General features: G+C 35.3%; 1 protein-coding gene across 5 annotated transcripts in view; it reads left to right on the top strand.

Annotated features, from left to right (window-relative positions):
• The first annotated feature begins 746 nt into the window (after positions 1-746).
• The window catches only part of lipeb (lipase, hormone-sensitive b), a 39,092-nt gene continuing 21,701 nt past the window's right edge, over positions 747-18,137 (top strand). Inside the window, exons 1-5 of one of the 5 annotated variants that reach the window (XM_015601076.3) lie at positions 747-857; positions 13,123-13,364; positions 13,904-14,188; positions 15,667-15,757; positions 15,986-16,012. In XM_015601076.3, coding sequence (XP_015456562.1) covers positions 13,125-13,364; positions 13,904-14,188; positions 15,667-15,757; positions 15,986-16,012 — 643 coding nt within the window. In that variant the 5' untranslated portion in view covers positions 747-857; positions 13,123-13,124. Of the gene's footprint in view, positions 862-6,517; positions 6,645-13,122; positions 13,365-13,903; positions 14,189-15,666; positions 15,758-15,985; positions 16,013-18,137 lie in introns of those variants that run through there. The other 4 variants (XM_007232440.3, XM_022679769.2, XM_007232441.3 and 1 more) reach the window with 4 other exon arrangements.

Genomic DNA, 18,137 nt, shown 5'->3' with positions numbered 1-18,137 from the left:
TACTGTTTTCTATGTGTCCTCCGGCCTCATCTCTGCTGCTTAGGCGCTGACTTCTGCATTACATGCTACATACTGGACATTCAGTTTTGAGGTGTCAGCCTAACTGTCCTTTGCACACTCACCCACATACACAGTTCAGGTCCAATATCCAGAAACAACTCACTAGTTTCAGACACTTGAGTCAGCCCAAACAAGATCACTCACATGACACTTCATTCTCTTAATCATAATCAGGTTTTTGGATTAAATGTCATTTTGTCTGATCAGCTGAAAAATACCTTTAATATTAATATTTACTGTTTCTTAACAAAAGTGTATAGAAAAGCTCTATATAATCATTCATTCATTCATGTGACAATAAATCGGATTTTATTGTATACTTGTTTACCACCTTGATTTTAAACATTTGTTTTATTTTGTGTGCGTATGATCAATATTCAGAGATGGACAGTGATGAAGTAGAACTACTTCACTACTGTATTTAAGTACTAAAATGCTGTATCTGTATCTACTGAAGTATTGTTTTTTTTTCTTAATTTCCCTTTTTATTTCATTATAATACATATTTTGGATGAGTTTAACACTTTTAGGCGGTTTATATGTATCTAAATAAATGAATGAATAAATAAATAAATAACTATAAATAAATAAATAAATGATTAAATAAAAAAAATGATGGTGTCCTCTGATTGGTCGGGATTTGGGGAAGTGGGCGTGGCCCAGGAGCAGGTATAACCTGGGAGGAACAGAGGGGGCGGTGGTGATTCAGAAACATGGCGTCGCGAAAGAAGTCTGGAAGCGGCGCTCTTGATAAAGGTGTGAACGGAAAGCGCTCTTCCAAGCTTAAAGACGGACCTGTAGGTAATGAATCCGTGTTTATTTCAGTTTTCTGAGCGGGGGGGTCTAGTCTTTACAGCGGGTGGGGAGTGTCGGTTACGCGGAGCGGAGACTGCGGGGATTAGGGGCTCAAAACCGCTGAAGGAGCTGAATATTATAAACCGTAAAAAAACATAAACTACAGTTTAATATCTATTATAACCTACAGTCTCTCTATCAGTACATCAGGATATGCGTTTCTCAGAGAATGAGAGGTTATAGAGGATCTGTTACAGAGCGGTGTTTATATTATGGTTGTTACTGTATGTATGTCTGTACAGATATATAGGAAGCAGCCGCTGTAGCTACAGTTACACAGATTACAGCCTGCTCTGACTGACTGATAATACTACTGTAAACATTAGCTTTAGCTTTAGCTCTGTGTGGCTAATATAGCTGTGTTTATATAAAGAGTGAAACCACTCTAAATATCCTCTATAATCTACTAATGGTACCTACCTGGGTTGTATTAAATCATTATGTGGCATAAAAATAATATCATGTACCAAAAAGGTCTACTACAATACTAAAGTGCAGAATATTAAATATGTATGTATATTCACTGAGTAAACAGGCTGTAGGTTAGGTAATGTTCTGTTAGAAAGAGTGGAACTGCTCTAAATGGCCTCAATTATAGCCTGGTTTGTTTTAAATAATTGATCATTATAGTCTTTCTTTAAACGAGAAAATAATCATAATACTATACACATACATAATTATTTACACATACAAAATACCTCTTAAAACGTCACAGTAAAACTATAAAACACATACTGCTTTCAAAATATTGACAAAATAAGGGTGGGCGATATGGCTCTAAATTAATATTACAATATTTCATGGTATATTCACAGTATTTTCACGATATGACAAAACACTGAATAAAAAAATATATATGTTTCAAGAATACACTACTGCAACAAAATAAAAATGTATGATATGACACACCCCTAACTGAGATATTTAAAAAATACAAGAATTTTATCAGATTTATAACCAACGTCAATGATTCAGAATGCCATGATACTAATAATGCACTCCGAATATCTCCGTGTACCGAGGACTGAAGTAAAGTAAATTATACTGGACACTATATTCTGTCTCTAATAGATATATAATGGGAAATGAGAACAGTGTGAATTTCTCTTTTGCTAAAAATAGCAAAAAAAAAGTCTGATGTGATAATTAGGGGTGGGTGATATGGCACAATATTTTCAGGGTATAATATCCTTCACAATATTCAAAACTGTTGGGCGATATTATCACATACGATATGGCGCTGGGAGATTAATCCAATTAATTTGTTTAATCGAATTACTGTTAATGCTATTTTCAAAATGGGTTAATCAAGATCTGTACATGCAATGTATGCATGCCTGCATGAATGTGTATGTTTACATACACAAATATATTTACAATAATACAATATTTCAAAGCATTTTTTTCCTAACTACACATTTTGAATATTTGTAGATTATAAAAAATATATATTTACTAAGTATAAACAGGCTCTAGGTTAGGTTAGATTATGCTCTGTTAGGGAGAGCAGAACTGCTTTTCCTGTAGTGGAAATTGAAAGTGAGGCTAATGAGACTGTTATGAAAAAAACACTGAAAAAATAATTGTATTAATTTCATGAATATACAATTACAACAAGATAAATACTGACGTTTTTTGTGACCGTTTCATACATTCCATATAAATAATAAAATAACAATGCAGCAAAATAAATAACAACATAATCTCATGTTGCAAAAAAAGTTTACTACAATACTAAAGTGCAGAATATTTAGTGCATGCTTGTACACTGCAAACATTAGCTATTATTCATACAAAATTCCCTTTAAAACATCAAAGTAAATAACAAATTAATAAACATAATGCTTTCAAGACAAAATATTGACTGGATATTCAAAAATCATAATATTAAGATTATATTTTGTGTCACAATATTTGTATGTATTATGATATGGCACATCACTAGTTAACATTTGTCTGTATTTGTTGTAATGTATTATTATTTAGAGTTAATACTTGTTTGTAAAACTGTTTTGTATCACAGGGTTTATATATATATATATATATATATATATATATATATATATATATATATATATATATATATATATATATATATATATAAACAAAAGACACATTATATTGAGATTAAACCAATTTATTTTGTGTTCACTCTATTTAGGATTAGGAATTAAGGGCATGAAACCTGCAAGATTTTTACTACCAATATAACAAGAAGATACAAAGCAGTCATTGTGATTTCCTCTGTGTAATATAGATATATTTATGTCCACCTCCAAACACAGATCTATTTCACACTGCACCGGCCTCCTCGCACTTGTACGTAATGAATTGTATTTCTGTAATCCTCATAATCTGCAGTCATCCCCAATGAATGGTATATTTGTAAGCCCCGTAATCTCTTTAGTTCTACTGGGCGCAGGTTGCACATGTGAAAAGCGCATAGAATAGGAGAAATGCATCACTGGTTATTACTGTGAAAAAACAGTTTGTACACCTTTAAAGCATTAAAGTTCAAAGATCTGTATTCTTACAATCTGCTAGCAGCTAACAAAAGCACTTATTACAGTTTTTACATCTTACTACCCAACGCATTATTTTCTCTTTTTTATTTTATTTATATTTTTTATTATTAATTGATTTACTTATATTTTTTAAAGTAATTGTGCAGAAGGATAGTATGTTAATCCATCTAATCCAATAAAAACCCTTAATGGTGGCACATAGAAAAATAGGCACAAATTAGAGAGTTCTTAAAAATGTTAACCGTAGTAATAAAATAATTCAGTACAGAAATATTTACAGAATATTTACAGAAAGCATTACAAGTAAATCAATTTTAAATATTCTACAGACTTGTAATACATTCTTCTTTTTCTAAATCAATCAACACTTGTCACATGGAATTTAATGCATTCCTTTTCATTGACTAAATGAACTGTTAAATTGCTAAACTGGTGTTAAAAATATACAAGGTTTTCACAAAATCTTTCGTAAAATCTTGTTGCAGGGGGGAGGTAGTTTCTGACTGGTGAACTTTAACTTTACTGTGAAAGATGTTCATAGTTTGCTCTAACCTATCTGGACAAATGATCTAATCGGAATCCGCTGTTAGATTTGTAAAACCAAATAATTTTTGCTGTTCATCTGTCGGTTTCCTAAGGACCCTAACAGTGGTGTAAAAACAAATAGCAAGTTACAGTGTTGCCAACATTCTCACATGCAGTTAAAGACAAATACATTTTTTTATTTTTCTATACTGAAAGATCGTGGTTAAAAACAAAATATCTGTTGTATTAATTCAAATGTATTCATGCTGTTTCTCATGACTTACTGCTGCACCGTATCTATTCTTCTGTTAATCTTAGAATCTATTGATTCTAACAATAATGCAGTAAAACACACCCATTAGGTTGTTCAATAGTTACTTTTTCACAGACAAAAATATCTGAGAGACAGAGATGTAAATTTCTCACTGTAAATGTTTTAACTTTTTAACTTGTAAACCTTTTCCACATTTTTATAGCTGCTTCCGTTTTGCCGACTAGGCTTAATTGAAGAACCTTGCAGTTTTGGGATGGCTCATGAAAAACGTGAAACCAAGCAGTAAAGGGCAAGTGCTCAATGGAATATACCATTTATCTTATATATATGATAGTGCATGCTGCTGTATTGCATGTAGCACTTCCTGTAGTGTAGTAGTGAGAATGACCAAGTACACTGGGAATATTGTAGAGCACTGTAGAGAGCTTTTTAAGCCTTAGAGCATTATTGAATCCCACTCCCTCATTATTTTGACAGAATTCTGTATTTTGTTGTTGTTTATATGTGTTTTCTTTTAGTATGTCTTTATTTAAAACAGGTTTACAATAATGTAACCCTGTTTTGGCCCTACATCACCATAATGTAGCGAGGCTGACAGTTGGCCGTACTCCAGCAATTGTGACTTCCTGCGATAAGCACTCTCCTCCAAGCGTGTTAAACTATTCTGTGATGTTTTTTTAACAGATGCTGGAGGTGACTAGCTTTACTTGTTTTGGAAGGAAATTGAAAAATCTCTAATTACATTATAAACTAAAGCTATATTAAGCACAAGTGTGTGTATGTTTTTGGCTGGAAAATGAGGATGAACGTAAGGGGAAACTCGTCAGTGCTCTGGTGCTGCATGGTATTGTTCACGGCTTCCTGTTGACCCTTGTGTGGAGTAGTCTGTGACTAATATCAGGTTTCATTGTCCGCTTTCACTAACAGAATTTTTAGCCACAGGAAATATTTGGCATAGGACTTGGAGCACAAGAAAAACATGACAAAAAAGTTATATAAATGTGTTTTGGAACTACAGAAAGATCAGCAAGTTCATCCAAGAAACAGGCTATTCTAGGAAGTAAGAAAATTAAAGCTAAAGCTCTTGTAATCCCTAGAGGGAAATTTGAGTATTTTTATGGACCAGGAGAATGAGCTGCGTTTTGCATTTGTGTATCGTTATTCAAATATGCATAATTTTGTCATGAAATTTGAGGAATCTAATAAATGTAATACTTAATTAACTTTTTCTATGTTTCTGTAGTAGTTGGCAATATGGGCAAAAAATATTTAGGAAAGTGGTAGAGCGCCAACTCAAGGAATCCTCCAAAAACCAAACATCCGTGCAACTGTAGACCTTTCTCCCCGCAGATAAGGTCAGTAGGTCACCATTTAGAAAGTGACTGGGCAAAACAGGTGTTCATAGGGGAGATACCAGGTGAAAATACCTAGAGGAACATAACCCCATAGTTATTACATTATTTGCACCAATGAGTCAAAAGTAGAACAGAATTAAAAGCGTCTGAGGGTTTTGTATTGTAAAATAAACTTAGCTTTCTACAATGATCACATCTTACCACCTGTCAAACATGGTGGAGGTAGTGTGCTGTTAATGGAATACTTTTTAGCTGTAAGTAAGTAAAACAGTATAAAGATAAATAGATAGTTAAATAGTAAATAGTAAAGAATAAACAAAATAACCTTCATGTCAATCTCTCACTCTCTATCTCTCTCTCTCTCTCTCTCTCTCTCTATCTTTCTCTCTCTATTTCTTTATCTCTCTCTCTATCTCTCTTACACACACACACACACACACACTTTTTCTAGAACTGAAGCTTCCAGTTATATTTCAGGTCACAGGCAGGTCCACAAGGAACAGCCAATAGGAGGGAGATTTGCTCAGTGTCTTTGGGGAATGGCCCCTCAGAGGGGTGTGAGGGCAGAAGCCACTGGGTCTTAGGTCATGATTATAGGAGAAAAACAACTATAAAGAAAAATGTCAGTAGTCAGTGCACAGTAGACTGTGATTATGATGCTTGCCATTTTTAGTGGGGAAGAAGGCACAGTTGGTAATGCATTTGGTATGTGAGAGAAATCAGCATGCCATGCCCTTGAGCAAGAGAGAGTAAGAGTTTATGTGTGTGCATGCGCACGCTGGGGGGTGTAAAGAAGAGAAAGAAGAGCAGATTAGTAGAGGACACCAAGGAAGGGTGGAAAAACAGAGAGTGGATGAGAAGTCAGAGGGTGTGGAGATCCTCAGGGAGGGAATCAGAGGGTCCAATCACAGCACCCTGTCTTACATTCTTCCACTGTTAGTTTAGCGCTCTATACTTTTATTTATTTATTTATTTATGGACTTGCTATAAGGCTGGACTTCTACTGAGTGGCCAGGATGGACAATGACAACAGCATGAGTTCAGACAAGGGTAAATACTAAAGCTTTAATATTTCAAACTCCGGCTCTGTTCACTGGGTGTGAAGTTTTGGGAGTGTTTTGTATGATCTTCTGAAGGCCTTTATTAGTGCATCAATATTTCTTTCAGTGCTGAACGAGGAAAGGACCCTCTTTCATTAAGACACTGTTTAGAATAATCACTGTTATTTCTAATGTTTATTTTGATTGAAGTGTAATTATAGTTATATTTATATGAAGTATAATTACAGGTATAGTTTTTGTTGTTGACAATTTCTCTAGTTTAAAACTGACCCCAAAAATAGCAAAGTTTGAGAAAACTCAAGTGGGTAGGACTGTTTAATTTAGAATGTGATAATGACTGTAATTATTGTCAAATCAAAGAAATGTCAGTTTTGTATTTGCATATAAGGAGCATTACCCAGATGAATATGCTGAAATTGCCTTGTGTAAATGTGTTTTGTCCTCATTCTTTGCTAGGTCATTAATTGGGTAATGGGATCAGGCAACGTCGTAAGCTGTGTAATTGGTTGAGGCGGTATACTGAAGTGTTTCCATAATGAAAGATTTAGTCCTTTTGTAACTACAGTGACACTGCATTCTTCTTTAGTTCCAGTTTTTTAGGTAGTTCTTTCTTCTGGTGTTAAATAGGATTTTGTATTGGCGAAATCTGCCAGAATGTATATACAACATTAATACATGGAATTATATTGTAATCATATCATATGGCTGTTTTTTAAAACTTGATATGGAAAAAAACACAACTCCATATGCAGTCTTATTACAAATCTTAGCATGTAAACTTTTTAAGTAGAAATGAATACTTTGTTTTTATGGATTGCTACAGTTTTGCAAAACATAATATTGCAGCACTTTAATAATCAATGGATCTATCAATATAGCAGTCAACCACCTATGCTGCAATAAGCATTTATTTTGAAATAATTGACTGTGTTGTAATAAAATAATAGAAAAATATTTGTTTGGCATGCTAAAACACTGATTGTCACTAATTGTAATTCTGGTCATTTGCATTAATACTTCCCTAACAGGTGCCCTATTTTCTGCCAGACCATATCAACAAAAGTGTTTTTTTTTTTATTGAGCTGAAACTTATGATTATTTTGCTAGTCAACTAATCTGATCATTATTATCGATTAATTGATGAGTCAGTGATTATTTCTGCCATGCTCTCAATCACATTAAAATGAATGAAACAGCTGAATGTGTGACTTAAATGCCCAAAAGAAGTTTTAATGTAGAAAGTGCCGATATTCAGTGAGTAAATATGTAATCTGTTGTGTTTGGGCACTTTTGGAGATGCAGGTAAATGTTTTAAGTCGTTACTGTCCTATATATTTAGTAATTATATATTGTTGCTGCCCTAGTTTGTACACTGCAGTCATTTTTTCATTAATGGTTTATACGCACTGTAGCTCTACTGTAGTCTTTAAGTAGTAAACGGACTGTTAATGCATGAACATTTCACTTACTGAATAATTGTATAACCTTATTTACAAATTTATTTCTTGTAGTAATACATGATCATGCCAAAAGTCACAGAATAGCGGTATGCAAGTTGATCTTATTTGGTCTTATGATGAGGGCCTGGGAATACCCACAGCTGTATAAGTTGTGAGGTGTTATATTGTGCAAGATGCTGAACACTGTCCAGTGTGCTCATGTCAAGGTAACATGAATTATCAGAGTTTGGGCAAGGTCTGATAGCATGATTTAGTGTGATTGCATTTATTATTTCTTAAACCACAGATATTGCAATATTTTTTTTGCTTCGATATTGCAATATTCTGCAATATAGGAATTTTTTACCAGATCAATAATCCATTGTGTCATGTTCTTAATAGCACACTCCATATATCCAACATTTAAATAAAATAATTGACATTTGTCTGATATAATCTAATCGGTCTCTCATAGATATGTCAGATAGGTCATTGCACACCTTGTGATGTAACTATTGCACATATCCACAATGCAGTAACAGTGCTGAAACAATATGTTGTGCAGCCCTTGTCCACAGAGTCAAAATATTATGAACACTGAAAAGGGGTCACGCAGTAAAAAAGCTTCAGAACGTCTGACCTAGATTTTTTACTTTTGCCCACTTGATCCTAAATTGAGGTCAGCTGGGACTGTATATATACTGAGTGGACCCAGTTGACCTCAATTCAGGATAAAGAGGGCAAAAGGAGAAGATCTAGGTGCCTTAAACAGAGTAATATTATATACAGAGCATGCAAGCTTCAGCACTTGTTTTATCAGAAGAACCAAAGAACACTTCAGATAATTCAGTTATTGTCTTCTCGTTGACTTTCCCTATTTATACTATACACCAGCTGATGCTTATGGCACATTAGTGATGTTTATGATGCACGTGAATAAAGAGGAACCCAACAGATATCCCAGGTACACACTATTAGGGGTGGGCAATATTATATCGTATACAATATATCGTGACACAGAAATATCGTGATATTAAAAATCCATATCGTGATAATAGAGATGTTCTGTCTTAAAAGTAGTCTATTATTTACTGTGAAGCTTTAGGTGTGTTTATTGTATAATTGTTTTAGTTTGCAGTTTATATACATGCACTAAATATTCTGCAATATTATTTGCTGCATTATATTATTTTATGCTATATTATTTATTTTGCCACATTATGATTATTATGTTATATTATTATACTATATTCCTGAAATTAATTAATTATTTTTCTGTGTTCCTATATCGCCAAGTATATCGTTATCGCAGAAATACCATGAAATATCGTGATATTATTTCAGAGCCATATTGCCCACCCCTACACACTATGATAAATTTTTCAGGGCGGGGATTAAGCCTGCACTGTAAAGCTTCACCGATATATTAGGCCAAGTGAGCTTCCTAATCTCTTCTCTTTAACTTTAACTTCTCTTTTACTTTAATTTAATAAGTTTTGGATATTTAACTTAAATAGGTACATTTAAGCACAGGTGGCTGATCCATGGAACACAGCCCCTCTATTGGGCCCCTCTGAAAATGAGCCTTGAGTGTTGTGCAGTGTCCCATTCTTTAGACAGTTCTATTTTTTATAAAGATTATACTTTCTGTGCACATATGAAGTGAGTTAATTCTCTTGTTAAAGTGATTGAATTCACTTGTTAATTGAGCATCTGATATTTTGGATATGTGCCTTATTATTTAATGATTAGTGTTGATCAGATTTTGTCAGAGTGGTCATATTAAGCAAACTCAGTTTGTTTTCAAATGCCCCATCCAATCAAATCTGGGCAGATATTACGGCTTGTTCCTGCCCACACTCCCAATTTCACTAAAAAATTCATGCGTCGTCTTGCTTGTACACATGCGCTACATGCTTCTCTCTCGTATCCTCACATCTCTTGGTGCAGCTGTGCAGCTAGAGCTGCAAAAACAGCAAAAGCAAACCGCCTGGCCTTTTTTCACCTCCTCGATCTGAGCATGAACTTCAGACCAGCTGTTTACTCTCCACTCCAGAAAAAGATGCTCCACATATGAGCTGCTAACGCTTCCATTTCCCTTTATAAAGCTATGAGTCGTCTCTCTAACATCACATTCTTTGTTGTTTGTGAAGAAGGAGATGTTTATACATGTACCATTGTGCGCATGTGAGACGTTTCAGGGACTGATTTGTTCACATTACACACAGAGACATATAACTTACATTTGTGAATCTGAAAATTCGCAATAAATCTGATTTGAGCAATGTGGCTTGTAATGTGAACATAGTTGATATTTGGGTTTTGTGGACAGGTGGGTCTGTAGCATGTTGCCACACATAAATTGACATTTTGACCTATTGATTCATGACACAAGTGTTACAACATTTCTGCTCCCTATATTTAGCTTGGAGATGGTTCCAGTAGCTTGCAGCTATGGTTTGGAATGGTCCATTATGTTGGCAGTGTGTGGAGCTATGTGGATGTGTGCTTGTGTCAACTACTGCTCTGTACTGATAAAACAGTAAGAATGTCAATAAATCATTCCTGCTTGATACTAATGGTTCAGTTCAGGCTGACATTTGTAATTAGTGTTGACCAATAAATGCACTGTTGAACAGATGACACTCTGCCAGAAATGACGACTTGAAAACATGTTTATGTAGAACTTTTGTAAGAGATGGCTGTGATGCAACACCTCTCTGAGGAGATTTGAGAATTAGGAAAGATTGTATGACCTCATGGGAATTGGGAAGCCAGTATGATGTGGAGTAATGGTCGAAATATTTAGGGCAAAGAGTAAAAAACAAAGCTTTAGTTAAGCTGTAACTCATGAAAAAAAGCTATTCATAGAAGTTAGACCTGAATTTGATCCAGTTCTGAGGATAAATGAGAGCATGGCAACTCTTGATATGTTTGCAAGCGTTTTGGTCAGTGAACCTGTGGGAACACTGAGCCTTGGAGCATCATGTTCTTTTGAATATGCCTTACATGCAAAAGCACTATTTGAGTCAACTAAGATGTCTGAGAATTTACTTAGAAATACAGTCTTAATACTGAGTCTCCGGTGATTCAGAACTGGCTAAGGATACTTTTATATGTACAGAGATATGGAAATGTATTTGTCTCTTCACAGATTTCTTTTGTTTTGGCCTTTTTGTTATGCTGATATTTTCTGATTACTAAACAAGCTTTAATATTAGACAAAAATAATCTAAGTAAATATCAAACACTGTTTAAAAATAATACTTTTATTTATTAAAGGACAAAAAAACTATCCAAACCAATCTAGCCCTGTGTGAAAAAGTTTTGCCCCCTAAACCTAATAACTTGGTTATGCTACCCTTGCGGCAACAACTGCAATTAAGCTTTACTGAGCCTTTCACATCTCTGTGAAGGAATTTTGGCTCCACTCTTTTTTACAGATCATGCCACAGAATCTTAATCAGAGTAGACCACTCCAAAAACCTTCATTTTGGTTTTTTTAAGCCATTCAGAGGTGGACTTGTTTGTGTGTTTTGGATCATTGTCCTGCTGCAGAACCCAAGTACACCTGAGCTCATAAACAGATTGCCGGACATTCTTCTTCAGGATGGTCTGTTGAACAGCAGAATTCCTCCTTTCTTCTATTACAGTAAGTTGTTCAGGCCCTAAAGCAGCAAAGCAGCCCCAGACCCTCACACTACCACCACCATGTTTTACCCTCAGTGTGATGATATTTTTCTGAAATTGTGTTAGTTTTATGCCAGATGTAACAGGACACACACCTTCCAAAAAGTTCCACTATTGTCACAGTACAAAAAATATTTACCCCAAGTCTTGGAGATCAAGATGTTTTTCGGCAAATGTGAAATTGGCTGTTGTGTTCTTTTTTTGCTAGCAGTGTTTTTTGCCTTGGAACTCTCCAATCTCTTTTTAATTATTGAATCAATAACACTGACCTTAACTGAGGCAAGTGAGACCTGTGTTTCATTAAATGTTGTTCTGGGATCTTTTGTGACCTCCTGGATGAGTTGTCCATGACCTTTGGGAGTAATCTCAGTCAGCTGGCCACTCTTTGGAAAGTTCACCAGTGTTCCATGTTTTTTCTATTTGTGATTAATAGCTCTTACTGTGCTCCACTGTGAGTCCCAAAGCTTTAGAAAGGGTTTTGTGTCCTTTTTCAGACTGATAGATGATCAATGACTTTGTTTTCTTGTCTGTTTTTGAATTTCTTTAGATCGGGGCATAATGTGTTGTTTTTTCAGATCCTTTATCTGCTTCATGTTGTCAGACAGGATCTATTTAAGTTACAGTCACAGTTAATTGTTTAGGGGGAAACACATTTTTACAAAGGGCTAGATTTGTTTGTATATTTTTTTTATTTATTTATTAAATATTTAAATTTAACATCTAAAAGGGGCTTTTAATATTTATTTGTTTTCTTTGTCTGATAGTAAACATTGTTTGATATTGGAAAATACGACACTTTTTTTTCCTTCATTTGCTCACATGTCACAGCAGTATGGGCACAACAGGTTATGCAGATTTTTATATGAACTGTAACTGTAGATAATTTATTAATTCAGTAACAAAAATGAAAGTAATCTAAGGGAAATGTGTTACAGTTCATAATGTACTTGAAATAAGTCAGATTCTGTCAGGAAAGCAGAATTTGTGTGTAGGGAGATGCACTGCATGTAGATGATAAGATGAAGTTCTTTATTGCTGTCTGTCACTGAACTGCAGTGTGAAACCAAACCTAGCAGGACCAAATTGTGGTTCTGGTCCAGACAAGAATGGTATGAAACAGATTTGTGATATAAGTGAGATAAACATGTAATTTGCAAATGGTATTTAAATGCTTCTGTAGAATGCAGACCTCTTGCTATAGTTTGATCAGGCTGTTATCCAAGTATATCTGTGCTTGCTGCTTATTGTAAGTTTTATTTAAGTGTTTCATCATGTTTATTAACTTCATCTTTACCTTGTCTGTCTCCCCCACATTGTGTATTATTTTGTTTCTTTCAGTAATGGACACTAAGGCGGTATTTACAGCCCTGTATGAAGTGTGTGAGGAGAATGCCACCTTCTTTTCTGGGGGGCCGAAGGGGCCGACGGGTGATGCTGCACAGAAACTGGTAGATGCGATGCTGACCATTCAGACACATGCACGCAGCCTGGAGCCCGTTATCTCTGGATTTGCTGCCATTTACCACCACTTTGACTTTGACCCTCACATTCCTGCCAATGGATACCGCTCATTAGTGAAGGTAAGTGTGTATGTGCTTCAGATGAACTCCATTATAATAATTGGTGACATAGCATTGTAGCAGAATGCTTTTATATACAGCTCTGGAAAAATTAAGAGACCACTTCAGTTTCTGAATCAGATTTTGCTATTTATTTTGAGTAAAATGAACATTGTTGTTTTATTCTGTAAACTACAGACAACATTTCTCTCAAAAAAAAAGTCATTTAGAGCATTTATTTGCAGAAAATAAGTAATTGCTGAAAAATAAAAAAAGAAGCAGAGCTTTCAGACCTCAAATAATGCAAATGTTGCACCATGTTGGCATGTTTTTCTCCACCAGTCTTACACACTGCTTTTGGATAACTTTATGCCACTCCTGGTGCAACATTTCAAGCAGTTTCATTATTTTGAAGGCTTGTGATGTGAGGTTTTTTAACTTGGTAAAATCAAAGAAACTCATAATTTTTAAATGGTCTCTTTTTTAGACCTGTTTAGACCTGTATGATCATTCTTAAAAAAATATATTTATATATATTTTTTATTTCCTGCTTCACTCAGGTGGTCCGATGCTGTCTCCTCCACATTATCCACAAGGGCCGCTACATTGCGTCCAACAGGCGGAGCATCTTTTTCCGTGCTGCTCATAACGCTGGAGAGATGGAGGCGTATTGCAGTGCTCTGTGTCAGCTCAGGGCTCTGCTCTACCTGGCCCAGCGACTGCTGCATGACAACAGCCACGGAAATCTCTTCTTCCAGGAGGAGACTGGACTCAGCCAGAGCTTTCTAAGAGAGTACGCCTCCATGCACAAGGGCTGTTTCTATGGCCGCTGTGTTGGCTTCCAGGTATGTGTGTGTCTGAGGGGCTTTTGTGTTACTAAATCTTGTACATTTTGATATATCCTGCAATCATGGGTGTGGTAGTGGGGGGAGAAGTGGACCTGACTACCCAGGGCCTGAGTAGGGAGAGGGGCCCATGAAACCCCCCCCCCACCCCCCCGCTTAGATTCCTTAAGTACTGGTATGGAGAGGGGACCAATGATATTGAGAGTGTACAGAGCACATAATTTGCTGCTAAGCCCCTGCCTGCAATATACACTGACATGCCAAGTGTCATGGGTCAGAACATAGTATTGTGTCCCATTAAAGTAACGCAGCAATGACCGGTGGGATATGTATGTGGGGTCTCCTGCACTGATATGCATTATATATTTTCTTGTTGACACATTACACTGTGAATCTCTGAAATCTTTTTGGAATATAAGGTAGATTGTACGGCCCACTAACAATAAAAGTCTATTTTCTGGTCTATTTTCAATACTTACCTCTGAATGACGAAAGAGCTCTGTCTTTGTCTAGTTAGCTGCTAATGCTAATGCTGCTCCAACATTGCTAGCCAGGGTTAGCAGCAGGCTACAGGCTGATAATAAAAAAAAAACAGAACTTACGCTTAGCTTGGTTAGCAAGTAATGCTAATACTGCTACAGTCTCGAGTATCGTGTAGGAGAACTAAACTGAAACTCCTGTATAATGCTGTACTTCAGTGGAGTGGCTTTACTGCTCCTTACAACCTGACTGGTAAAATTTATACATAAAATGCACCAGATTATAAGGTGCACTAACTATTTTTGAAAGAATTTAAGGATTTTAAGTGCACATTATAGTGGGGGAGAAAACAGTAATATTAAATGCCTGCACAATTTCAGAAATGGCGTTGTATGTTTTGCTAATAAACAAGAAAATAAATTGCAATAGTATAGGGAAATATCAGTGCAACTGTATTGTTTAGTCCTTTTGACTCTTATGCTTCCGTCTCTTATAACAGCACAGAAGATACTGTGAGTGTGAGTGTGAGTGTGTGTGAGTGAGTTAGCATGTCTATTGATTTTCATGCCCTTTTCTGATGTTGGTCACATGTGTAAACACACAAACAAAACATGTGGGCCACTTTTATCCAAAGTTTTCCTTAATAGCGCTGTGTGAATTGCTGCAAGGTTCAAATGACCGCAGGATTTATGTCATGTGGTGTTTTGAGGCTTATATTTGACTACAGTTTTATTATGGTTTACTTGTTATAAGTAATGTCCATTACATCCAAATATCACTGCATGCAGTCCTCTTCAGTTCCAGACAAACTGCTGGAATTTCCCTCACAGTGTCTGTTTCATTTAATTTAACTTCTGATCCTCTGTCTTCCTTTTTTGTTTTTGCAGTTTAATTGCTTGCATAGGTTGTGAGCTATTTTAAGAAGTGCTTATTTATTTATATTTATCACTTTGAATACAGGACATTAATTTTCTTTCTTCCTCTTTTATTGACCGTAGTTCACTCCATCGATTCGGCCGTGTCTACAGAGTATTGCTATAGGCCTGGTCTCCTTTGGAGAGAATTACAAGAAGCATCAATCTGGAATAGGTCAGTAACTTTTTTTTTCAATTTTCTGAAACTCTCTCCTCCTTTATGTTGTTTGTGTAACTGAATAGAACATTAGCACATTAGCATTTTAGTTTGTTCAGAGTCTGGTGTGTTCTGGTCATGTGATCCAAAGTTGTTTGTGTAATTATACTGGTTTTAATAATTAAATCAGACACAGTATTACCAGGTGTTTTGACATTGTGTCTTGTGCTCAATGCTGCACTCTAGTGGATTCAACAGCTATTGCAACATATGGTGAGTCCGCGCCTCACTCTTTAAAGCTGCATAAAGAAGCTGAATTGTTTTGTGTTCCCGTCTTTTCCTGCCCTAAAGAAAGCAACCCCCTCCAAAAATATATATATTTTCTATTATTATTAGACTTACCCTATCTTACTGTTTTCCACCTTACACATTTAATGCCCCAACTAAGCTTCTTTAATATGTTTTGCATTGTACTAAAATAAGTTAGTTTTCAAAGGAGCTGTGTCTCTGAAAAAAAGTAAGATACCACTTCAGTTTCTGAATCAGTCTCTCTGATTTTATTATTTATTATTAGTTGTTTTATTCTATAAACTACATACAACATTTCACCGAAATTCCAAATAAAAATATTGCAATTTAGAGCATTTATTTGCAGAACATGAGAAATGGCTGAAATAACCAAACAAGTTCGTATTCGTAAAGATTTTAGAGTTTAGAAATCAATATTCGGTGGAATAACCCTGGTTTTTAATCATAGTTTAATGCATCTTGGCATGTTCTCCTTCACCAGTCTTACACACTGGTTTGGATAACTTTATTCCACTCCTGGTGCAAAAATTCAAGCAGTTCAGCTTGGTTTGATGGCCATGATCATCCATCTTCCTCTTGATTCAAATTTCAGAGATTTTCAATTTGGTAAAATCAAAGAAACTCATCATTTTTAAGTGGTCTCTTATTTTTTTCCAGCTGTATAATTGTATTGTACTAAAATGCATTTAATTTCAATGGACATTTATGCAACTAAAGCAGGGAGCCCAGGGCATCCCAAATTTACCAACTAACATTTTAATATAGCATTTACAGTCATTATGACTTAAAAAAATGTTTTGGGCAGGGGGGTTAGTGCATTATGGGACCCTGTGGGGCAGCCTAAGCTTTTGTGTTTTAATGTTGTTTTTTGCCCCCCTTACATTACTTTCTCTTTTATAATTGAAGTAGTTTTGAAACCAGTAATTGTACTCTTTTAATAGAGTAAAACTTGAGTTGATACTTCAACTTCTAAAGAAATATTTAAAAAATAACCTAGTATCTACACTTCTACCTGGGTAATAAATAGAAGTATTGTGTCCTGTGACTTTTGCTCTATGCCATACAAGCTAAAGAATGCTGCTCTGACCTGTGAAATATGCATCATGGGTCTCCTTCTTTGAATGAAGATGTAATTTCTGTCCCTTGTTGTTTGTTTGCATGGGCAATTTTAGCCAGATGCCGCTGGTCACAATCATTACCACTCACTTCTCTTTCCGCTGCTCCTGGTACACACGGGACACTGGATTGAGGAATGTTAAATTCACTGTCTGGTATCTGGACAAACTGAAGCAGTTTCTATGTTTTTGTTAAACATGTGTTAGACAAAAAGCCCACCAGCAGCATTTATAGGGGATGTGTTTACTTATTTTATGTTGTGTCCTAATTGTGTGTTAAAGTCGGTCATTTGTAGTGCTTATAGTGGGTAGTTGTAGTACAAGGTGAAAAGCTGTAGTCAGTAAATTGCAGTCTCCTTGCCTTTTCTCCTCCTCTTCCTCCATGGTAGTCCTTTGGTGTAAAGTTGAACAATGGAGACAGAGGTCGGAGCAATGAGATAGTGGGTGATGGATTGCATGTGTCTAATTTACCTGCATTATTCATTGTTCTGTGCATGTAAACGGTATAAAGACTGCAGACTTAAAACAGCCTCACTGTTAAAACAAAATAAACATAGAAGAACCTCTTTTTTGGTTCCATAAAGATTTTTTTTAATGTTTTTATTGCACATTATATTAAGTTACAGAAAAAATAATAACAAAAACAATGTTAACATCCATTTTCAACATTTTCTACAAAACCCCCCCTCCCCACCCATGTTGGTATAATGGGAATACAAAAAAGAAAGGAGATAAGTAGAGTTTTTAGGTTAAACAATGAAACAAAATGTAAAACAAAAAAAATGTGAATAGAAAAAAAAAAAAAATATATATATATATATATATATATATATATATAAATAACAATGATAAAAGTAAAGGTAACAATGAGTATGGTAGGCACACAATATGATCGATTAGTTAAATAAATAAAGATCGAGGCCCTCAAGAATTAGTTAGTTTATTCAGTAAAATAATGAAGAAGTGGTTGTCAA

This window comes from Astyanax mexicanus, chromosome 1 (assembly GCF_023375975.1).
Source record: "Astyanax mexicanus isolate ESR-SI-001 chromosome 1, AstMex3_surface, whole genome shotgun sequence".
NCBI classification, from domain to species: domain Eukaryota; kingdom Metazoa; phylum Chordata; class Actinopteri; order Characiformes; family Acestrorhamphidae; genus Astyanax; species Astyanax mexicanus.
This window is presented reverse-complemented; position numbering and strand designations above follow the sequence as displayed.